This window comes from Oratosquilla oratoria, chromosome 13 (assembly GCF_046742065.1).
Source record: "Oratosquilla oratoria isolate Oo_2021 chromosome 13, ASM4674206v1, whole genome shotgun sequence".
NCBI lineage: Eukaryota > Metazoa > Arthropoda > Malacostraca > Stomatopoda > Squillidae > Oratosquilla > Oratosquilla oratoria.
Window position 1 is genome coordinate 23,212,126 of NC_134789.1, and position 25,764 is coordinate 23,237,889.

Here is a 25,764-nt window from a genome sequence, read left to right on the forward strand (position 1 = left end):
CAAGGTCTGAGTTTTTCGATTTGTTTGACAAGCTGAGCAAACGGATTTCATATCGTCTAGCTACCTGTGCAGGTGTAACGGGCGCTTCTGGGCGCACCACCAAAAATTACACCATTGTGTCTTGGCATAACTCACAAGAGGTACATATCCCTCAGTTAGTGGAATGCGACAGCATTCCCAATGTAAGAGAAGAGATACCCACCCCCGCCATAGCTCGTGGTTATCCCCATCTGTCTGACCTGGCCAAATGTATTCCACCTCTGGTCCCTGAAGCTGAGATTCTATTCATCATTGGTCGAGATGTGCCATCAGCTCATTACATTTATGACCAGAGAATTGGACCTGTCAATGCCCCTCTAGCTCAACAGACCAGTCTGGGTTGGGCAATCATTGGGGAAGTGTGCCTCCATGGCACTTGTATGCCTTCTGTCATTAGCAGTTTCAAAACATCCTTTGTACATGATAGACGTCCCTCTATAGTCGCACCATGTGGTAACCAGATTCATGTTTCTGAAGTAAAGGATGATTTGTTCAAGGTAACCAAAGATGATGACAAGGCTGCCCTGTCGATTGAAGACAGGAAGTTCTTAGATGTTATGAACTCCGAGTTCCGCAAGGATCAAAGTGGTCATTGGGTCGCGCCACTGCCTTTCCGTCCTAATGTTGTAGCCACCAGTAATAATAGAGACTTTGTGTGGCACCGCACACTGTCTCTCCATCGTAGCCTCAGCACAAAGCCTGAAAAACGTCAGCATATGATGGCCTTCATGCAAAAGATGTTAGATCGTGGGCATGCTGAGGTTGCACCACCATTGAAGTCTGATCAGAAGTGCTGGTATCTTCCATTGTTTGGGGTGTACCACCCTAAGAAACCTGACAAGATCAGGGTTGTGTTCGACTCTTCTGCCAAATCCAGAGAGTTCTCCCTAAATGATATGCTGATGTCAGGTCCTGATATGACAAACAGTATTCTCGGGATTCTTCTACGTTTCCGTCAGGAAGCTGTAGCAGTGGCAGCTGATGTAGAACAGATGTTCTACAATTTCAAAGTGAAGACTGAGCAAAGAGATTACCTCAGATTCTTTTGGTACAAAGATAACGACCCTGATAAAAGGTTGATTGAGTATAGGATGACTGTCCACGTCTTTGGGAACACGCCATCTCCCGCCATTGCCACCTATGGCTTGCGTAAGTCTGTAGAAAATGCCTCTCCTGAAGTTCGCTATTTCATAGAGAACAATTTCTACGTGGATGATGGGTTAGCATCTCTGCCAGATGCGGAGACTGCTTACAAGTTAATCCAAGACTCTAAGTCAGCACTCCAAGAAGGAGGACGCCTGCGCTTGCACAAGATCACTTCCAACAGTAAGGAAGTGCTGGAAAAGTTTGCCACCAGTGAGCTGGCTGATAACCTTCAGGAGCTGAACCTAACTTCTGACTCTATGCCTATGCAGTCTAGCCTGGGCCTCTTATGGGACATCCAAAGAGACGTTTTCGTCTATAAGTTCATGGATTCAGACAAGCCTTCGACAAAAAGAGGGATACTGTCTGTTGTAAATAGTCTGTTTGACCCCATGGGATTCTTAGCTCCAGTAATAATAGTGGGAAAACTACTCCTAAGAGAGATAACCAATCTAAAGTGTGGTTGGGATGAACCCATACCAGCTAAGATCCATACCAAATGGTCCAGATGGCTAACGTCCTTAAGGAACCTCAAGGACATAAGCATCAATCGTCAGTTTGCTAGTATTTCTTTGTCTCAAGCTCACAGGATAGAGCTTCATACCTTTTCAGATGCTTCCAGAGTAGCAGTAGGAGCTGTATCATATCTTAAAGTTTTCAGTGATACCAAAAGCTACCAGGTGTGTTTTGTGAGGGGACAAGCTAAAGTAGCTCCCAACCATGGTCATACTATTCCCAGGTTAGAGTTGTGTGCTGCAGTGATGGCAGTTAATCTCAGTAATTCCATCTCGGATTGCTTGGACAAAACCTTAGACGCAAGGCATTTCTATTCTGACAGCATGATTGTCTTGGGCTATATTCATAATGAGAGGCGTAGATTTCATGTCTACGTGAGTAACAGAGTAGACCACATTAGGTCGTCCACCGAACCTAACCAATGGCATTATGTACCTACAGATTGTAATCCAGCAGACCTGGCTACCCGCGGTCTTGAAATAACCGACCTAAATCAGAGTGATTGGTTGTCAGGTCCCTCAAGCTTATTTGAGGATGTTGTATCCACCAGTGGAAGTTTTCCTCTTGTAAGCCCTGAGACAGATAAAGAAGTAAAGGTATCAGACTACACAATTGAGTCTGAACCCCTTGTTAGTGCAAACAAGAGCAATGTAGAGCCTGCAATTGCATCATTAGCTCAGAGGTTCTCTAATTTCTCCTGTTGGAGGAGACATGTAAGAGCGGTAGCTCTCCTTAAGCATATAGCCCGTTCTTTCAAACAAGGTAACAAGTGTTGTTCAGGTTGGCATATGTGCAACAAACATAAGTCACCCGATCAACTAGAAGATGCAGCTGATCTCATTGTTCAGACATACCAAAAGGATTATTTCTTGTCTGCCATGACTAAATTGCAAAGTGAAGTTTGTTTACCTTGCATCTCTATTTCCTTATTTAGACCAGAAGGGCCTACTTCGTGTAGGAGGCAGGTTGAGTCAAGGCAGCGATGTACTTGGTATGCTTGCAAGGCCTATTATTATTCCAAAGGAATCCCACTTAGGCTTGTTGTTGATCCGTCACTACCATGAGACAGTGCACCACCAAGGGAGAGTGATTACAGAAGGAGCCGTCCGTACAGGTGGTTTCTGGATTTTGGGAGGGAAACGTACCATTTCTAAGGTCATTTCCAAATGCGTCACCTGTAAAAGGGTAAGAGGTAGGGTATGTGTTCAGAAGATGGGAGACTTACCCATCGATAGACTTACTCCCAATCCGCCATTTTCCTATGTAGGAGTTGACCTCTTTGGCCCCTGGCATATAAAAACACGGCGCACTAGAAGTTCCTTCCTCGAAAGTAAAAGATGGGGCGTTCTGTTCACCTGGCTTGTTTCCAGAGCTATCCACATAGAGACTGTAGAAGAATTGAGTACTTCTTCCTTCATTAATGCCTTAAAGAGATTCATCTGTATTCGTGGCCCAGTTAAGATGATGCGTTCTGACAGAGGCACGAACTTTGTAGGTGCTGTCAAAGCACTGAACTTGCTTGCCATTACCGATGAAGGTGGTGATGTCAATAGTTTCTTGTCAAGTCAAGGTTGCACTTGGTTGTTTAACCCTCCTCATGCTTCTCACATGGGTGGAGCATGGGAGCGTATGGTGGGGATAGTCCGCAACATCATGAATGTGATACTGACTAACCATCACCCCAAGGCATTAACACATGAGGTGTTAGTAACCTTCTTTGCAGAAGTATGTAAGATCGTGAATTCCAGACCTTTAGTTCCTGTTTCCTCGGACCCTAGTAGTCCTTTCATTTTGTCTCCGTCCATCCTTCTCACTCAAAAAACTGATATTCCTGTAACTCTTCCTGAAGAGATAGATATTAAGGCAGTATACAAATCGCAATGGAAGCATGTGAATCACCTTGCTGAGGAATTCTGGAAGAGATGGAAGAAAGAGTATCTTTCCTCTTTGCAACCCAGAAGAAAGTGGGTCAATTCCTCTCCAAACATAAAGGTAGACGATGTAGTGTTGGTGAAACATCAAGAGTGTCCCCAAGGACAGTGGCCCTTGGGCATTGTACTTAAAGTATTCCCTAGCAAGGATGGTTTAGTCAGGAAGGTCCAAGTAAGAGTTGTGGTAAACAACAAAGCCCATGAATATGTAAGACCCATTTCTGAGCTTGTGTTGCTAGGTCAATAGATTTTGTAATTTCCCCCTAGAAAATTAGGAAGGGAGTGTGCCGTTACGAGAGGTAACGGGGCTTTTTTATACGTCCGTGTATCCCCATGTTTACATATTTTTTGTCGTAAGGCTCGTTTCCCCTCGGAAGAGGTTTTCAATTTTGTTTTTTGTAATGCTTTAATTTTAAGTATATTTCGAGCAGAGGCCTTTTCTGCTCGAAAATCCTACCTTGTAAGTTGTCTGCAAGCTGTGCTGCAAGATAACATCTCATTATTTGTACAATGTTCACTTTAAGAATTAGACTTAAGAAGGTGTGTAAGAACCGGTTGCTGTGGTGTGATGTCACGTCACACCTCCAGCCAGTGTGGTTTGGAACGCCTTCAGTTGTATACCCGCTCCCTTCGTGGCCTACTCCGTGAGTTTTTGAGCCGAATTTAGTTTTAGATCTGGTATATCGTTTCTTGTATGTCATAATGAATTTAGCCTTAAGCTGCTCGTATTTCATGTTCAGATTATTTGTAATTCTGTATAAAAGCTGTTAGTAACGAGCGCCGCTCTGGATTGTTTTACAGCTTTTTCATCTACTACTTCTACTCTTCCTCCCAATTACTGTCTGCTGCCATAGTTTCAATGGCAGCACCTGTTATGTGAAGATGAGAAAGTCGTGTTTTCTATTGCCAATAAAGCGTAGCGACGAGTACTCCGTGGATTTTTACCCCTTCCGCGTTGTTTACGTTACGTAACGCAGAGAAGAGGGCACTCGTTACGCTAACCCCCTATGCGCAGCAGAGTAATCCGCTGCGCCATATGTCTAGCAATCTTGAGTAAAAGCATATTAAGTTTGTAGTACATGATCTTCCACTTCTGAATCCAAATTGGTTAGGGTTTAATATTTTGTTCTTCTCCAAGTGTTTAGTCCATTTGTTTTTAATAACTCTTACATGTTTTTGCAATTGTGCTTGTAAGGGATACTGGTCTATAATTTGTTGGATTTTCTTTATTTCCTCCCTTATATATTGGTACAATATTAGCATTTTCCCAGTCTTTTGGTACTTTTCCTTCTTTGAGTGAGAAGTCAATTATCTTGTGTATTTTGTCTGTGAGTTTGTCTATGCATTCTTTTAATATCTAGTTCACTATTCCATCTAGCCCATGTGACTTTCTGACATCGAGTTTCTTTATTTGGTCCCTTATTTCTTTCTGTGTCACCATTATGTCTTTCATTTTAGGGGATCCTTCCTGATGACTACCATCCCACAATTGTGAGCTTTCAATTGTAAAAACAGACTTAAAGTGTCTAGTCATTACTTCAGCCATTTCTACATCTTATGTGTATTCTTGATTTCCTTCATGCAGTTTTATTATTTCGTGTTTGTCTTTTAGTTTATCATTTACATATCTGTAAAATAGTTTAGGTTGATCTTTGCATTTTGCTATTATATCTTTTTCATAGTTTCTTTTTTCCTCTCTTCGTATGTCTACATATTCATTTCTCAGTTTGATGTATGTTTGCCTTTTAGTCTCTTTTTTGTCTCTTTTCCATCTTTTCCAAGCTTCTATCTTTAGCATTGCTACACTTTTTATTATACCAGCACTTTATGTACTCCTTTTTCTGTTTATACTTAGGCGCATATTTGTCTGTTCCCTCTTTATATATTTCTTTGAAAGTGTTCCATTTCTCTTCTGTCTTTGTTTCATCATTTGTAAATTTTTCCCAACAGGCATTTTGGATTTTTTTTTTTTTCTAAGTTTTACAAAATCAGTTTTGTTGTACATCAATCTTCCTTCTCTATATTTCTCGTTCCTTCTTGGCACATTTTGTATCTTAAGTTTGATCTCTATTAGTATGTGGTCACTCTTCCCAATTGGTGTTTTATAATTTATTTCTTCCACTATTTCTGGTTCAGAGGTGAATATCAAATCTAGTCTCGATGGTTCTTCGTTTTGTCTAAATCTAGTATTTTCTTTAACCCATTGCGTCAATGTGTAATCTATGGTCATATCCAGTAGGACATTTCCCCAGAGTTTGTCTCCACCTCCCATTGTCAATTCTTCCCAATTTATTTCCTTTGCAATAAAGTCACCCATAATTACTATATTTTCTCCATATTTCAGTGTCTCGGTTAATTCATTCTTTGTGTCTTCTAGTAATTTTGAGTGTTTGCTCTCAGTCCAGGTCTTATTTTTTGGTGGCACATAAACAACTATAAACCAACTTTTCATACTGCTGTTTTCGACTTTAACTGTGATTAATTCTACATTATCTTTTCCTTCTGTTGCCTTTATTACATTTAGGTCCTTTCTAGTCAATATCATAACTCCTCCCCCCTGTTTGTCTGTGTGTATGTTTGTATACATATACCAAAATAAGGATAAACTAGAGGGCAAGTAAAGCAGTAGAATGATTAAAAGAGGTTTGTAGTAGTGCATTTGCTATTTGCTATTCACAGTCAAAAAATGAAGGAAAAACTTTAGATTGTGTAATGGTTACTTAACTGTTATCTAGAGCTCTTTGTAAGAGGAAAGGCTTGTTTTATGATGGAGCATGTACCTTCTTTGCAGTACTTCATCTTGATTTTTCATGAATTGTCAATCAATTACTCTTCCATGCAAGAGACCTGTGGCTTTAGGTCTCTCAGGACCACACCTCTGAGTAGAGAAGGGGTTGTAGAGTGCTTTGGTCAATGGATGTTGATGGGGTCCTAGGTGTTTGGCATTTGTAAAGGATCCTACTTCAGCTGTGCAACTGAGGACTACAATAGGAAGGTATACTCCTTTGGTTCATAATAGGTTGTATTCATGACTATTATTCTCTCATTTTACAGGTGAAGAAGCCAGGACTTGATGATTTGCCAGAAGAAGTGCAGCTTGATGTGAGAGTTCCAGCAAATGAAGTGGAAGTATGTAAGAGAAGTGTTTATCAGATATTGCTGTGTTTTGCTGCTTTGGTTTTTACCCAGGCAAAAGGAGAGGGATGGGCAGGGATCCCTTCATGGGTGAAAAGTGGGTGCATTCATTGGCTGGCCACCCCCATTAAAATGGGAAAGTCTCAAGGTTGAAATCCAGCTGAATGGGGAAAGAATGGAACAGAGTTATAGGCTATATATTTAGGAAGTGGTATACACAAAAGTGGAAGGATGGAGTAAGATATTGTCCATAGAGGGAGAGAGGGGGAGAGGATAAGTGTTTTGAGTGCTGTATGAATAAATAAAAGGATGTAGTGGAAGCAGTACAAGGAACATATGAAATAATGGTTATATCTGTTGTTATGTATGGGCATGAAACCTAGGTGATGAGTACAAAAAAGATGAGTTGTGTGGTGGCAATGGAAATATTTGCTTGAGGGCTGTAGATGGAATTATGAAATTTGATCATTCAGTCAATCCATTGCACCAAGTCTTGCAGGAGACCCATGGCTCCCAGGTAATCAGCAAAGGTCATTGGATTGGCCCACAAGTCACTCAAGGAAGAGACACTGTGATGTTGTCTGGGTAAAGCTAGATTAGCACAGTATTTACCTAGTTGTATTTACCTAGTTGCATCTTTTGGGAAGGGGAGCTATGCTCATGATATCCCATCTTTGTATCTCGCAGTGTCTATTTTGCTCTTAGATTCGTGTATATTTTTTGTACACACTATTATTTTATCCAGTTTGTTCCATATGTCCACCACTCTGTATGGAAAAATTATTTTTTTCAGGTCTCTTCTATAACTATCCTTTTTGAGTTTCTTATGTCCCAATTTAGTAAGTCTTCTCTATCAAGTCATCTGTGCCTTTCACGATTCTGTAAATGGTCAGCAGGTTGCCTCTTTCTCTTCCTTGTTCCAAAGTCAGTAATTTCAATTTAGCCAGTCTCTCCTCATATGACTAAGTTAAGTTTTCGATGTAAACAAACCATATGCTTTAGAAGCATATATTTGACTCTAGACCATTTACTAATGACAGTACAGTATACCTCTTTGTTTAGCTTTTTTAGATTATAAGAAGGGCTCTGACTTGGTAGAACAGATAGCAAATGAGGATGAGAGGGATACAGTAACTTTTAAAAAGATCATGGAGCAACAGTGAAGAGAAATTGATAGCTTAGAAGAATTAATAGTGAAAATTATTAGAAATATAAATAAATCTCTCATCAGAGATGTAGTTGACAAGACTAGATGTGTCCTATTCTCTGGATGGTGAGAAAACCATGCCAACTCATGGAAGGTAGACTAAGAATAGGAGATACACAAAGGTTAGAGAAATCATCTCTATGATTCTGGAGAATGACTCGGATATAACAGATCAGATTGATAACATGCTTAGGTGAGGATGGTACAAGAAGAATGGTGTGTGTCCAATGAAAATGAAATTCAAGTCACAAGCCATAACAAAATAATCAGCAAGTCTTGGAAGTTAGCAAAAGAGGAAAAGTTAGAAAATATTTGGATTAGGAAAGACGCAAATGAAGAGGAATGTGCAAAGACACAAGGTTTAGAGTAAGCCAAAGTAAAAACTTAAATGAGGATGAAAAAAAAAAAAGAGTATATTTTTTAGTTGTCATAACGTGAGGAAAATTTGTTTCTAAAAAGACAGGAAAGCAGGAGAGCAGTATTGCACAGGACACAAAACAAGTAAACTTAACATAGCATATGTTGATATAGATGGATTACCATCAGCCAAGTTAAAGATAAATGATTACTTGAAGATAAACGAGCCTGATATTTTGTGTTTGGAGTAGAGGTTAAATGAAGGCATATTGGCACTAGATTAGAAAAGGGGTAATATGGTACCAATTCACAAAGGTGGATATAAGGAGACACCACTACATTATAGGCCAGTATCACTGACCAGCACCCATAATAGTGAAATTGTGAAAAATTGATGGACCAAATATCTTGAAGAGATGAACATTCTGACAACCAGTCAATTTGAATTCAGATCTGGAAGGTCAAGTGTGTCGAACCTTTTAAGCTTTTACTTGAGAATGATTGGTTCACTGCAAGAGAGATAGGGGTGGGTGGATTGTGTGTACCTCAGCCTATAGTAGGATTGATAAAATACCTCACAGTCGACTTATGTGGAAATTGAAACACGGACGACTAAAAGGATGAAAGATTTATTGAAGGGAAAATGCATGAGGACAAAGTAAAGGATAAAGTGTCAATATGGAGAGCAGTAATGAGTGGAATTCCTCAAGATTCAGTGCTTGCACCAATAATGTTTTTTTGTCTATGTCAGTGACATGATAGAAGGAACAACAAGCTATGCCAACATGTTTGCAAATGATGCAAAATCATGAGAAGAGTGAAAAATTAGGACTATAGACTACTGCAAAAAAGATGTAGACACTATTTTTGCATGGAGCCAGGAATGGGAAATTAATTTCAATACTAAAAATGCAAAGTACTGCAAATAGGCAATAATGGCAAATGACCATCCTTAAACTATTCTTTGGGAAGTGAACCCATTACAAAAGCAAAAGAGGAGAAAGATGTGGGAGTGTTGATAAAAGGCAATGTGTCATTTGACAGACACATAAGCACAATTTTGGGAGAGATGTATGAATTGTTGCAGAAGATTGAATTGGTTTTTCACTACATGGATGAAGAGATGATGAAAAAAACATCAAAACCCTGATCTGTTCAAGGCTGTAATATCTGTCAGTGGTACAGTCCCCACACAGAGTGAAGGATATAAGTAAGATTGGGAGAATACAAAGGGTGGCAACCAAAATGGTCCACAGCTTGGCAAATAAGCCATATGAGGAAAGCCTAAAAGCACTGGGTATGCCAATTTTGAAGGATTGAAGAAAAATAGGTGATACAATTACAGTAGTCAGGTCACTAAAGGTAATAGATTATACTGAGAGAAAAGATCTCTTGATTAAGGATAGGAGGACTTTAAGAGGTCATGAGAACAAATTAACCCCTTCACTCCGGGCCAAAATCTCGCGGGCAGCATTAGCTGCCAGACGTGCGATGTTGTGTCATAATACTCGCATTATAAAAATTAAAGTAACCCCTGTAATGCTCGTTCTCTTTCACCCATGAATTTTGATAACCATAGAAAATATGATGAAGCCAGTTTAGTATGGGGGTCACGCAGGTACAACTACAATAAATATAATCAAGATGCCGATATGGCAGCCTCGCGTACCCACTTGCTCCTCATGATGCCTACGTAGGCGTCACTGTATGGAAGGGGTTAAAGAAGACTGCATGTCTAAAGACTACATATCTAAAATGATGAGAGCAGTTAAGGTACCTGAGTTGAATGGGTGTCATACATAATGTCTGAAGAAGGGAGGCACAGTAATAGTGGTATGGCTAGTAAGTTTGTTTAATGTGTGTCTAAGGGAGGGTAGAGTGCTAGAGGACTGGAAGAGTGTCTGTATATTTTCATTTTACAAAGGAAAAGGGAACAAATGTGAATGTAATAGTTTTAAAGGGATCAGTTTGTTGAGTGTAGTTGGGAAAGGCTTATGGATGGGTTTTAAATGAGAGGATTAGGAGATGAACAGAGTGAGTAATTGGTGAGGAACAGTGTGGGTTCAGAAAAGATAGGGATTGCATGGATCAGATTTTTACGGTAAGACAGATCTGTAAGAAAACCTTAGCAAAATGTAAAGATGTATTTTGGGCCTTTATTGATTTGGAAAAGGTTTATGACAGGGTAGATAGAAAGGCACTGTGGAAGGTGTTGCAGATATGGGGTTGGGGTAATGGTAGGATTCTGCCAGTTCTTACCAGTTCGTATGAACCTGTTCTTAGAATTTCATGAGCTCTGTGAATCAATCATTAAAAAATTTCTTATACAAGCCTATATTGGACTTATTCAGCCTATATTGGGCCAAGCTGGCATGCTATTGGTGAGAGAATTTGTTAAAAAAATTTAATCCCATCATTGGATTGGGGGAAAACTGGTTAGGGGAGTCAAGAGTTTGTACAAGATTGGTAGAGCATATGTTAGAATTGGAAATGGAGAGAGTGAGTGGCTTGAGGTAAAGGTGGGGCTATGTCAGGGCTGTGCCATGTTACCATGCCTGTTCAATGTGTACTTGGATAGGGTGGTGCAGGAGGTAAATGTGAGGGTAATGGGCAAGGGACTGGAAATAGTTAAAGAAAATGGAGAAAAGGGGGAGGTGAGCTAGTTCTTGTTTGTGGAAGACACTGTGCTTATGGCAGGGTCAGAGTGTTTAAGGCCATTAGTGATGGAGTTTGGGAATGTATACAATAAGAGAAAGTTGAAGGTAAATGTGTGTAAAAGTAAGGCGATGAGATGTACAAGGAGATAGGATGGCAACGAGTTGGAAGTAAGTCTTAAAGGAGAGAGACTGGAGGAAGTGGATAGCTTTAGGTATTTGGGGTTGCATGTGGTTGGAAAAAGAGGGGCGGGGGTAGAGTTAAATTGTAGATTGAGAGAGGTAAGTAAATGCCTTAGGGGATTAAAAGTATTGTGAGAAATAGACATCATGGAATGGATGCAAAGAGATTATATGAAGGGCTGATTGTGTCGACAACACTGAATGGGGCAGACTTGGAATTTAAGAGAGGAAGAGAGAGGAAGTTTGAATGTGTTTGAAATGAAATGTCTGAGATGTATAGTAGGGATTACAAGATTGGATAGATTGAGAAACAAGGAGGTGAAGAGGAGCAGGGTTGGAAAAGGGGATGGTAGATAGGGCTGATGAGAGAATACAGTATTGGGATGGTTTGTACACATTGAAAGAATGAGTGAAGAAAGATTAGTAAAAGAGGTGTGGAAGCCAGAGGTGGACAACAGGAACTTGAGGGGACGACCAAAAATGAGGCAGATGGATGGAGTAAAAAGGGCTTTCAAGAAAAGGGGAATGTCTGTTGGACAAGGAAGTGAGGATGCAGGAGATAGAGATGTGTAGAAAATGGCTGTGTATAGATGATACTTTGATACAAGGAAGGGAGGGAGCTGGATAGTATTGTAATGTAGCATGAAGGGATTTCTCCGTCTTTACTATTTTCCACATCAGTCCTTGGGCCCTCCCTTAGGTCTCTCTAAGAAGAAACTTTAGACTATTGTCTGTGTTGTATTAGTGTGGTATTGTTTCTGGGTCACCAACTGAAAGCAGCAATGAGGAGGGGAACAGTTGCTAGTTGTCAGCTCTCCATGTGAAAAGGTATAAGAAATACAGTTGAAGTGCATAAAAGAAATCTTGATGCCTAGTCTGGATTGTTTATTTATTTTTTATTTTGCAATAGGATACACATATAGAAATACAGTGTGTAAATTTGTGAGGCTGACACAAAAAAAAGTGTTTGAAACTTATTTCCAAATACTAGCCCTCAGGGTTGCACTTCCAAATGGAGATGAGGAAATTGATGGGTTTTGAAAATGGGCAGCTTTGCTGTCCATCTTGCAGGACCACCTCATTCAGGTACTTATCATTGGTCCCATATATCTTGCTTGTCTTGGGAAATGAAATGTTATGAATGTTATGAAACATTATGAGATTGGACAGTACAGAATAATATAGATTGTGAAAAGAAGCTGATATAGGTGAAATTATGGAAAAGAAAAAAAAAAGGCTAATCTGAGGTAGTTGTCATATTATGAGAGTGGATGAGAGTAGATATACTTGAAGGATTCATGAATCAGTGTTGCCAGGAGTGAGCAAGGACAGACCAAGGACAGGAATGAGAGCAAGGATAGATCAGGAAAAAGGAGAAAGGTTAGGGTGATTGAAGTCATAAAGATATGTATTTTCTTTATTGTACTATACAGGAAAGAAAGTGCACTCATTGCATCCTGTCTTTTTTTTATCCATCAATCAAAATAATCTTGAAATTCATTTACGGTGTTAGATTGGTTTGTATCCTCATTTAGGTTAATCCATGAGGATATAGAAATTGCATTTCTCTATGTCCATGAAACCTGTAGTATTTCTCAATTTGTTCCCATAACCTCAGGATCTGATCTTGTCACAAACCAAAAGATTTTCTGTGTCAGTTTTATTTACTCCTTTCAATAATCTGAATACCAGTGATCAAGTCACCTATCTGTCTTTCTTTTGATTTTAAGTTTCTACTAGGTTGGGGAACAGTTTGGCTGTTTCTCTTTGTATCATCTTGATCTTATATCCTTTAATTTGTTCTGGGAATATGGCACTGTTGCATAGTACAATTAGGAGCAGGTTAGGTTCTTTATAAGTTTTCTCATAATTTCTTTGTCCATATAGTGAAAAGCCACTCCTATTTTCATCTACAGTTTGCATGTTTCAACCACTGTCTTGCTGATATGTTTGTTAGGTGACAAATTATCCATGACCAATACTCCCAAATCCTTCTCCTGTTTTATTCTTATATTTTACTTTCCATTGAATAAACCATAAATGGTCTCTTGCTATTGCCAGTTATCTGAAAGCTGCAGGTCTACTGCAAGAAAGACCAGTGGCAAAAGATTGATTGATTGATCTCTTTATACTTTTGCCTATTCCCATTAATTATGTGTTTATTTATTTATTTTATTTTTACTTTTTTGGTGTTGAAATTTATTTTCCATACTTGGTTCAAGTCAGATATTCTATCCAGATCTTTTTGTAACAACATGCAGTCTTCTTTATCATCTGTTCTCCTTTGAATCTTTGTATCATCTGTAAACGTATTATTGGGGCTTGCCATTCCTTCCATCATATTTAGATAAATCAAGAATATTATGGATGCCAGTACTGATCCTTATGGGACTCTGCTAATCACTTCCTATCATTTTGATATATTATCTTTTACTACTGTTCTCAAGTACCAGACTCTCAGGAAATCCCTCATCCATTACAAGAGACTTCCTAATCTACTCCAATATGCTCCAATTTTTTTTTCAATCTTTTGTGAAGTATTCTTTTTCCATATCTAAGTACACACAACCTTCCCTCCCCTCTCTTGTAGTACATCAACTGATCTTGAGTATAAACATAACTAATGCAATAAACATGGTCTTCCAGTTCTGAAACCAATTTGAGTGCCTGTCAAAATGTTCTCCTTTTCAAGGTATTTAACCCCCCTGTCTTTCAAAGTCCTCTCACACAATTTAGCTTTGATGACAGAATGAATTGAGGAAGGGTGTAAAGATGAGGTGACAACTTGTTTCATGAGAAAATTTCACCATGGATAAATGGCAGTGTTCCGGGGAAGAAATGTTGTGCAATTTTCTCATGGTGTAAAGTGGGAAGGAGTGAAAAGGGTAAGTGGAATAAGAATGAAAGGGATAAGGATTTGTTTCATCCTTGCATTCCAAGCCACCTTTCTTAGCAGGAAATGTTATATAGGTTTAATGAAAAATAGCCATCATGATTTATGTATTACCGTACCTATATTCCCACACATAGACGGAAATGAGGAAGGGTAGAGTAAAAGGTGTCATACACTGGAATATAAGATTAGTAAACTTCCCTTCTGGGAATTATGAAAATGCTCTAACTATGCAGCTTACATTTTTGTCAGTATTAATAATTGACTAAGTGTTTTTTAATGTAAATTAAGTATATAAATTTTTCTATGTAAAAGTGTGTATTTCCATAATTTGCAGGTTAAAAACTTTGAAATAAATCAAAGTTGGTGTAATACACGGGAGGATAAGATCATCCTTAAGTCTCGAGGCCAGAATTGGAGGCAGGGCATGTGGTCCAAGGAAGAGGTACTGTTTTTCAATAGTGAAGAGAGTAGAGCAGACATCACTTACCATGTGATAAATTTCTGAAAACAATAACTTTAAGATGAAATTATATAACATATCTGGAATTGAAGGGGTTGGGGCACAATTATCTTAAATCAGGTTACATTTAAAGGTGGTTCTTTATCTTAGCTGATAAACATGTTCACATATACTATGGAGAAGATTTAAGAATCTAAAGATTTTGAGGTTTCTGGAGTAATTTTTTTTTTATTGTTGTGGTTATTGATGTAAAACTGACTTTAATCATATCATTGTTATATAAGGTCTACTGGTAAATTAACAGTATTCCATATAATTCAATGTATCATAAACAACATGACATTAATTTTTTGTAATCATAGTTGTTATTGATTGGAAGAACTTTTTATTTTTCAATTACTTATTTTTTCACACACCTAGCATTTTACATTTACTTTAGGTGGACCTGCTGAAGAGAAACATTGAAAGTTATTGTCAAGATAGAGGCGTAGGAGATCCATCATCTATAATTTTTCAAATGTCTAAAGAGGAAAGGAAAGGTTTTTATAGGGTTGTAGCTCAAGGCATCAATCGTCCTCTGTTTTCTATCTACAGAAGAGTTATTAGGTAAGGACCTCAATTCATTGGCTGTTTTATTTAGTCTGTATAATATTCTGCAAAATTATGTAAAAACATGATTTACAGATTTTACAATTGTCTTATTTTCAGTAATTGATTTTTGGTGATTTTCATATTTACCATTGCAGAATGTATGATCAAAACAATCACATGGGCCGCTATAGTGAGGAAGAAGTAGAACAACTCCGTGAACTGCGCAGAAAACATAGTAACAATTGGCAAGCAATTGCAGCACACATGGGAAGGTAATCATTTTATTTTCACAGCTCTTTATGTTGTGTGGTATTGTATGCATAAATATGCAGTCAATAATTTAGCATCTTTTGAGGGCCTATAGACCAGAGCCACACAACACTTGCTTATGACAGAGATCTTCACTCATAGACAAATCTGAGCTGCTCTTATACTTTTAATGGCCCTCCTTTCTGGGAAGAAGATTCCAACAGAAACCCTTGTAATTAGATCTATGAAAGTTCATGGATGTGGAGCAAGAAGGTAAGGAGCCTAATCTGGGAGATGTATAGCTGTAGCTGAAGCTGTCACCTTTGCCCTATGTACTTGGACTAGTGGGGTTGGGAAATATTCTCTGCTGGGAATGCGCTGGTTGTAATTGGAATTGTGTTGGTCTTCCATCCATTGTGATTGCTCCCCTTTTCTTTGATGTACTGCCATCGGAAGAGTCTGCCTAAAGCTTAGGAGCCATAATGAATGGCAAAAAGTTCTCAAAAAAGCAACACACACACACAAAAAAAGCGAATGATAATCATATAATTTTGCATGAGGGAACAAGGAGAGAGGCAAGTAAATAAAGTAGATGGTGGGTCCCTGCTTTGGATGTGCTGAGTCATGCTACATTGCTTCTGACCCAGGAGACAGGAGACCCTTCATCCATGAGGAACTAAGATGAAAAGGAAACAAATGGGTGACAGGAGTGGCATGGGTAGAGGTAGGTGCATGCCTCAGCTGGCTACCTCCCTTATAAGAGGGAAGAAGCCTTTGGTGTATTTTTTGTGTATGGAGGATTGAAAAGTGTCATGAGAATGTAGATTGAGAGAAATAAGTAAATGCTTTGGGGGATTAAAAAGTGTAATGAGAAATAGACATTTGGGAATGGATGCTAAAAGGAGATTGTATGAAGGAGTGATTGTATTGACAGCACTGTATGGGGCAGAAACATGGAACATAGAGAGGAAGAGAGGATGAATTTGAATACATGTGAGATGAAATGCCTGAGAAGTATGATAGGAGTTACTAGGCTGGATAGAGTGAGAAATGAGGAGGTGAGGAGGAGAGCGAGGGTGGAAAGGGAGTTGGGAGATGGAGTTGATGAAAGAATATTAGGATGGTTTGGACACATGAAAAGAATGAGTGAAGAAAGATTAGTAAAAGAAGTGTACAAGGCAGAGGTGGAAGGAGTGGACATGAGGGGCGACCAATGAGGAGATGGATGGATGGTAAAAAGGGCATTGGGAAAGAAGAAGGAAGGGAGAAGACAGAAGATAGGGGTGAATGGAGAATGGTTGTGTATTGGTGATGCTGTGATACATGAAAGGAAGTGGGTGGAGGATGGGGAGTGAGAGAGTATGTGTGAATGATATTTTCATGCAGCCTGAAGGGATTTCTTTCCGTCTTCACTTTTTCTGCATAAGGGGACAGAGAGGGGGGTTTGCCAATTAAATGAAGCAGTCTTGCTGTGGATGTGCTTTATCTTGCTACACTGCTGACCCAGGGCAATGGGCGATATGCAGGGATGACCTGCCATCCAGGAGGAGCCAAGATAAGGGGAAGGGAGGGGGTTGAATGGGAGTAGAGTATGCAGGGATGGAATGGGTGGGAGTGAAATTTATGCCTTTGTTTTTTGGTTATCTCCCTTGTAAGGGGGAAATAGCCATTGGTATATATATATATATATATATATATATATATATATACATATATATATATATATATAATATATATATAATATATATATATATACCTAGTTGTATTTTACGGGAAGGGGAGCTATGCTCATCGGGTCCCATCTTCATATCTCATTTTATCTAGACTGTTTTTAAATTTGTGTATCGTTTTTGCACACACCACATTTTCATCTAACTTGTTCCAAACGTCTGTTACCCTGTGGGGAAAGCTGTTCTTTTTCAGGTCTCTTCTATAACTGTCTTTCTTGATTTTCTTTCCTTATCCTCTTGTATCTCTACTATCCCATTTTATTAGATCCTCTCTATCAATAGTTTCTATGCCTTTCATGATTCTATAAATAGTTATCAAGTCTCCTCTTTCTCCTCTTTGCTCTAATCTCTGTAGCTCAAGTTTTGCTAGTCTCCCCTCATATGATAGTTCTGAGAATGTTGGTGCCAATTTCGTAATTGCTCTTTGTATTCTTTCAAGTTTTTTTATACATTTTTTTGTACTTGGTGACCATGTCATTGCTATATACTCCAATCTTGGTCTTATCAAAGTGACTAGTATTTTCTTTACCATTTCTTCGTCCAGGTATGTAAATGCCACTTTGATTGATCATATTGAATTATAAGTTTCTCCAAAAATTTTGTTTATATGTTTCACAGGGGACATATTATTCATAATAATGACTCCCAGGTCCTTCTCATTTTCTACTTTTTTAATTTCTTTCTCTCCCAATTTATATGATTCCACTATTCTTTTTTTGCTTCTTCCAAATTCCATTATACTACACTTCTTAATATTGAATTCCATCTCCCACTTCCTACTCCATTCCCATACTTTATTGAGATCACTCTGTAGCGACTCACGGTCTTCTACAGTGTTCACTTTTTTCAACAATTTTGCATCATCTGCAAAGAAGCTCATATAACTTTCAATTCCTTTATCCATATCATTAATATATATAGCAAACATTATTGGGGCCAGAACTGTTCCTTGTGGAACTCCACTAATCACTTCCTCCCACTTACATAGTTTGCCCTGTATTCCTCCTGCAGTTTCTAATTTCTTTAGCAATTTCTTATGTGGAACTTTATCAAAAGCTTTTTTCAGGTCTAGCAATGCACAATCAGCCCATCCATCTCTTTCTTGTATTATATCTATTAGCCTTGAATAGAAGCACATTAAGTTTGTGATGCATGATCATCCTTGTCTAAATCCAAATTGCCTTGGATTTAGTATGTTGTTTTTTTCCAAATGCTTTACCCATCTAATTTTAATAATTCTTTCACAAATTTTAGCTATCGTACTTGTAAGAGAGACTGATCTATAGTTAGTAGGGTCTTCCTTGTTTTATGACAGTGTGTGTGTATTTACCTAGTTGTATTCTATGGGAAGGGGAGCTATACTCCTGGTGACCTGTCTTTGTATCTTGCAACATCTAGTTTTTCTTAAATTCATGTATGGTGTTTGCACACACTATTGTGTATTTACCTAGTTGTATTATGCGGGAGGAGAGCTATGCTTGTAGTGACCCACTATTGTATCTTTCTGCATCCATTTTTTTCTTAAAGTCATGTATAGTTTTAGCACTCACTGTTTCCTCTTTCATTTTGTTCCAAATATCTATCACTCTGTGTGGAAAGCTATTCTTTTTCAGATCTCTTCTGTAACTATCTTTCTTAAATTTCTTCTTGTGTCCTCTTGTATTTCTATTGTCCCATTTTAATAGGTCATCTCTTTCAAGAATTTCCATCCTTTTCATAATTCTGTAAATGGTTATCAAATCACCCCCTTCTCTTCTTTGTTCCAGGGTCGATAAATTTAGTTTGTCCAATCTTTGTTCGTATGTCAAATTGCAAAGTGTTGGTGCCATCTTTGTCATTGCTCTTTGAATTCTTTCGAGTATATGTTTTTTTGGTACTAGGTGTCCATAGTGATGCTTCGTATTCCAATTTTAGTCTTATTAGTGTAACTAGTATTTTCTTTATCATTTCTTCATCTATGTAGTCAAAGGCCACTTTCATTGATCTTAATAAGTTGAAAGGTTCTCCAACTAAATTGTTGACATGTTTGTCTGGTTTTATGTCATTTGAGATAGTTACTCGTAGGTCCTTTTCAGAGTTTACTTTTTTAACTTCTTTCGTACCAATTTTGTATTGACCCGAGATTCCTGAACAGGCCATATATCTCAAACTTATGTATTCCAAGCATGTTTTTCTCATAAGAAACAATGGTAACTAGGGGAGGTTTATTCCCATACTCTGGAAAAATCTACATATTTTAGAGGTATGATAGTGTTGATTATGCATGCATGAGTAGGTTGAATAAATTATACAAATATGTATTCTTTGTTTTTTACACTATATATATTTTATTTCCATTATATACAGTATGTGCAGATAAAACACAAAATCGGTCACTCTTGGTCCTCCTTATGCCAACCCTCCTTATTTTTGTCATGCAAAGATTCATCTTCCTCTTTCTGTGCTGAGGCCTGATCAAGGACAAGTTGACTGGAGGACATTGATGAACCAGACTGAGCACTGGCATGGATCATATCAGCATTACTCCTGACAGTTAAGAGAGTGTTTTCAGGAAAACTCATGATATTAATGATACAGGCCATGCATTCTTCTTGACTAATGCTTAAACACTTTCATCCAAGACATTAAAAAAAAAAATGGTTACCTCCCTTGTAAGGGGGAAGAAGCTTATATATATATGGATAGATACTCCAGGAGTTTGTCATCAAAGGCAGAAAAATAATGGACAACCATAATCAACATTGAACCAGTCACTAGGATTACTACCAACTAGTGATGCATAAGAATTTACAAAAAGAAAATGGATTAGAATGACATCAAGGAATACTGTACATTGTCATTTGACAATAGAAAGTGTTGGTCAGTCTTGGTGGTGCACCATTTTAGATTACTAATTGATTTTTTGACAAAGAGTGATTTCATTTAGTTGAAGGGTGGAATGCAGACTACAGGTTTAATGATTTTCTATAGTATTACTTTTCCTTGAACTATTGTCAGGTCAGCAGCATCAGTTAAGGATCGTTGTCGGTTGTTAAAAGAACACTGCAACAAAGGTGCTTGGAAAGCAGAGGAGGAAGATCGCTTGGCAGCTGCTGTCTATGACTTGGCCAGTGCTTTGCCTGGTGAGCAGGTGAGTGAGACATGATAGGGATTTATATGGTAAAGATGATATTGTACCATATTTTATGCCATATAAGATGCACAGGCATATAAGACACATCCCATTTCAGCAGAACATATTTAGGATTTTATTTTTTTAAGTGTATAAAAAAGCATGTAATTCTTATAGCAAGTTAGCAGGACATTACAAAACATTACAAAACCACTTCATCTGTGGCAGAAATGTCCTACATGATCACAGTAATAAACTCAGCTGGTTCTGATGAATGTTGCTGGTATTTTATGATAATTTTTTGCAGTAATGGTAATAATACCGTCCTTTTCATTAATATGTACAAATTTTGTATGTAATAGTGAAAAGGAATGTAATAATGATGATAATGTATGAGTACTATTATTATCATTATTTACGAGATGTAAACAACCAGTCATTCTTCTTTGGGCACTTTGTGTGATGGATATATTTCTCTGTGGACTTAATGTTATGCTTTGTAAGTGTGCATTTTACCATTATTTTGATTTAGTAATGTTTATTCTGTACAGGTAGTTTCAAGCTGACTGTTGATAGGAGTGTGTTGAGACATATTTAGGTATGATTGGTCTGCTAGTACTGATGAATGTTGCCAGTATTTTGTTACAGCAGTTGTTTCTGGTAATTATAATAATACAGTCATTTTCACTAATATGTACACAGTTTTGTATATATTGCTGGAAAGGACTATTATAATAATAATAATAATAATATCATTTGAGTACTATTATTATTATGGAGTCAGACTAAGTAGAAATGACTGTCTACTACTTATAGTAGCAAGTGTCGTAGGCAAATTAGTTTAAACATGGTGGTTTAGTTGGTTAGATTAGAATTACCCTATCATCTTTTACTTCCCCACCCAAAACCCCCAATTCCCAGCTCCCAGGCTCTCACTCCCTAAACTGTGAAGGGGGAGGGGGTGGCATACCTCGAAAATGAGTCATTTCTAACAGAAATTTCATAGAACTAAAAGTCTTAGAATCATCCACAATGGTATCAGACCATGTTTCTATTTTGAAGATTTAAATATTTCACTGATATAGTTGTAAGGGGTGCATAACTCAAAAATGCAATATTTTAAATGAAAATGCCATGGAAGAAAAGTGCCATAGAATTGTCCAAAACAGTAAAAAACATGTTTCTGTACTAACATTTTCTGCGGGTGCAATTCTGGATATTTTCCAAGTTCCATACTGTAATAATTGCATTGTTGTAACTAAGTGGATCATGAAACGTAATTGGAAATGAAACAAATGTTAATGTGGTGATTGATTAGTGATGAAATAATGTGTCATAGATTAGTTTGTTATATACATTCATATGAAGCCAGTGATGGGAGCTGGACACGTATCATATGTATAGGGAATGAACATTCTGTTCATGTTACCAGGAAGCTCAGCTATCAGTCTGTGTGCACTTGTTCTGCCAACACAAAAAGAGATCTTCTGTCTTCCAGGTCACAGCAGGAATATCTTGGGGAGAAGTAGCAACAAGAGTGGGGACAAGATCAGAGAAACAGTGCCGCACTAAATGGCTCAATTATTTGAACTGGAAAAAAAACTCAGGTGTTGAATGGTGCAAGGCAGATGATATCCAGCTCATATGCAGGTATGTGATATATACTCATGAGTAGATTTGTGAAAATTTTGGTATGTTGTGTCCATATTTAAGCACGAGTATCAAGAATATCAGTTTGTTGCCTCAGGTCACTATTGCAGGAGACCCACAGTTCCTAGGCCACTGGATTGGTTCACAAATCATCCAAGGAAGATATATTGTGTTGTTGTCTGGGTAAGGCTAAAGTAGGACAGAATAAGATGAGGTGTTGTCTTATGTGTGATGATTGCATCAAGGGCAGTTTGATTTAGTGGCTAGGCCTATTCTGTGTTAGTACTTTTTCAATGCTGGGTGGTAGCCTAAATGTAGTCATGTCAGTGTGTCATGGGAATTATTTTTTTGGTTGGAATGATATCTCGGGGAGTTAAAGGGAATACAAAATTTAGAGGTCAGCCTTGGGGTGCTTGTCTTAATATCTAAGTGTATTGCAAGGTGTAAGTGGTAGGTTGTAGATTTTTTAGTAGTATGCTGCTGGTATGATTTTGTCTTGTATTTACCTAGTTGTATTATACGGGAAGAGAGCTATGCTCATGGTGACCCATCTTTGTATCTTTCAGCATTAAGTTTGTTCTTAAGTTCTTGAATAGTGTTTGCACACACTGTTGCCTAATCTAATTTATTCCAGGTATCCACCACTCTGTGTGGGAAGCTATTCTTTTTCAGATCTCTTCTATAATAATCCTTTTTGAGTTTCTTTTCATGTCCTCTTGTTTTTCCTTTGTCCTGTCCCATTTTAATAAATCATCTTTATCTAAGATTTCCATTCCTTTCATTAGTCTATAAATAGTAGGTATCCTCTTTATCTTCTTTGTTCCAGAGTTGGTAGTTCTAATTTGGACAATCTTTGTATGTTAATTTAGAGAGTGTTGGTGCTTGTATTAAGTATTTACTTAATTGTAGTACAGTAGATGTCCTTTCCTATAGCACTTTTGGGACCAAACAGTTGCTGAAATATTGGGTGTACTGAAACATTAAGCAATTTTCTAGAATGTGATTATTTTAAACTATAATGAGTTTGATACACAATGTATTATTTATTTATCTATTTGTTTATTCATTCAAAGAAAACTAACTCAAGTGAAGGTGTATTTATGGTGTATGAAAGATCTTGAGCAGGATTGTTTCTGGTATGGGTAAATGCATAGTACTCCAGACACTGAGGGAAAAGGAGGAGAAAGAGATCGCTAAGGAAATTCTGAAAGAATTATAAGCGGAAGAACGGAGTTTAGATAGGGAAATTGAGAAGACTTATAGAATGAGTAGATACTCTAAAGAAAAACAATACAGGCCACTGAAAGTAAAGCTTAGATCACAGACAATTGTAGAGGAAGTACTATCCAGAACAACGAAATTAGCAAATATTGGACAATACGAAAATATATGGATAAACAAAGAAATAAGTGGAAATAAATAGAACTTAGAAACGAAGTGAATAAAAAAAAATGAAAAATGAACTGAAACTGAAAAGATTTTTTTTTTTTTTTTTTTTTTTTTTTTTTTTTTTTTTTTTGAGAGAGAGAGTGGTAGACCTGAGGCTGAGAAAATGGTATATAATGAAAATGGAAACAAAGAAGACAGAAAAAGATAAGGAGAAAGGAAGTTGAAAATTGCTTATACTAATATAGCTGGAATAACTTCAGAAATGAATGAATTAAATAATTATCGGTGCTCGGACAAAAGGTCCCCGGACAAAAGGTCCCCGGACAAAAGGTCCTGAAATCTGCACCCCTGGGACAAAATGTCCCCAACGGCCTAGGTGGGTGGTCAAAATGTCCCCAATTTTTTTTTTTTCTAAAAATTTGTCAGATGTGTTTTACTTTATTCCTTTATATGTTTTTTGGTGAATATTTGGTTTTTAACTATAGGCATACAATATAAGTTCAATAAGGCATAATATTATTGTGTGCTGTAATTGTACTCATAATTTGCGGAATGAACATTTAAAAAAATGGTCTGAAAAGTGGCTAATGAAATTTAACAAGTAAATGCAAGGTAATGCACATAGGTAAAAATAACAATAAGTACGATTACAAGTTATTTTGGAAATTCGTTAACAAAAGTGAGTGGTGAATTTTTGGTTTTTAACTTGATTTTTTATTTTTTTTATAGGCATACAATATAAGTTCAATAAAGCATAATTGTGTGCTGTAATTGTACTCATAATTTGCGGAATGAAGATTTAAATAAATTACAGCAATGGTCTGAAAAGTGGCTAATGAAATTTAACAAGTAAATGCAAGGTAATGCACATAAGTAAAAATAACAGTAAGTACGATTACAAGTTATTTTGGAAATTCGAACAAAAGTGAGTATTGAAAAAGATCTCGGCGTATAAGATATTTAATAAAATATCAAATATTATTGTACTTTGTGTTTATATATAGAGATTCTCCTGAATTTAAGGGTTGTTATAAAACCACAATTAACTATGTCCCAAAATGTATAAACAGTTGATAAAAATCAATATTTGTTGAAAAAAAATTGGGACCTTTTGTCCTAAATATCGGGGACATTTTGTCCTAGGGGTGCAGATTTCGGGACCTTTTGTCCGGGGACCTTTTGTCCGGGGACGTTTTGTCCTACATTCCATTAGAAAAACCAGACATAATGGGAATAGTGGAAACTAAATTAAAGTGTACTCTACCACCCAACACTGTGGGACAAGGTTTATACAATTGTTGGACAAAGAATAGAAAGGATAAACAGGGTGGCAGAGTATTAATTTTGACTAATAAAGATTTAAATGTAACAAAAATAACTGAAGGAGAAAATAATGTAGAATCAATTATGATACAAGTTGAAAGCAAATATATGAAGAGTAGAAAATTTGTAGTGGTGTATGTGCCCCCCAAAACACAGTCCTGGACAGAAAGTGATCATTCCAAAATATTAGAAGATACAAAATACGAATTAACTAATATACTGAAGGACAGAGGAAATATAGTAATTATGGGTGACTTTAATTCAAAAGAAATATGTTGGGAGGAAATGACAGTGAAGGGTGGAGAGGAACTCTGGGGCAACATCCTGCTCAACATGACCATCGAATACACAATGACTCAGTGGATAAGGGAAAATACCAGATACAGAGGTAGTGAAGAACCATCAAGGCTGGATTTAATACTTACGACAGAGCCTGAAATTGTCGACAAAATTTATTACAAAACTCCGATAGGAAAGAGTGACCATGTACTAATAGAATTTGAGTTGAAAGAGCAAATGGATCAAAGTAGAAAAGAAAAAAGAAAATAGGAAGACTAATGTACAACAACAACAAAATTGAGAAACTCAAAAAATTCTTTCGCAACACGAACTGGGAAAAATTCCTAAATGAAGAAACAGGGATGGAAGAGAAATGGAATATACTAAAAGAAATTTATAATGAGGGAGTGAATAAATATGTACCACAACAAAAAAAGGAAAGAACATACATAAAAAGCTGGTACAACAAAAAATGTAGTGAGGCTAAGGATAAAAGAGATAAAGCTTGGAAGAAATGGAAAAAAAGACAAGAAAACAAGGAAATGGCTAATGTACATCAAACTAAGAAATGATTATGTAGAAACATGCAGAGATGAAAAGAGAAACTACGAAAAAAATACCAGGAAAATGCAAGGAAGAACCCAAACTATTTTACAGGTATGTAAATGGTAAATTGAAGAATAAATAAGAAATAGAAAAGCTGCACCAAGGTAAATATGAATATACAGAAGAAATGGAAGTGGCTGAAATTATGAACAACCACTTCAAATCAGTATTCATAATAGAAACCTCACCTAACTGTGAGGAAAAATAGAGATGTCCCCCTCAATGAAAGAAATAATTGTAACACAGAAGGAAATCAGCGACCAAATCAAAACCTTTGACGTCAGAAAATCACATGGTCCAGACGGAATTGCAAA

General features: G+C 37.3%; 1 protein-coding gene across 3 annotated transcripts in view; it reads left to right on the forward strand.

Annotated features, from left to right (window-relative positions):
- Window positions 1-25,764, forward strand: part of LOC143032349 (cyclin-D-binding Myb-like transcription factor 1) — a 121,621-nt gene that overhangs the window by 69,872 nt on the left and 25,985 nt on the right. For all 3 annotated transcript variants that reach the window (XM_076196942.1, XM_076196943.1, XM_076196948.1), the window contains 6 exons: window positions 6,684-6,758; window positions 14,396-14,503; window positions 14,961-15,127; window positions 15,268-15,384; window positions 20,089-20,221; window positions 21,702-21,853. In XM_076196942.1, the coding sequence (XP_076053057.1) occupies window positions 6,684-6,758; window positions 14,396-14,503; window positions 14,961-15,127; window positions 15,268-15,384; window positions 20,089-20,221; window positions 21,702-21,853 (752 nt within the window). The remainder of the gene's footprint in view (window positions 1-6,683; window positions 6,759-14,395; window positions 14,504-14,960; window positions 15,128-15,267; window positions 15,385-20,088; window positions 20,222-21,701; window positions 21,854-25,764) is intronic.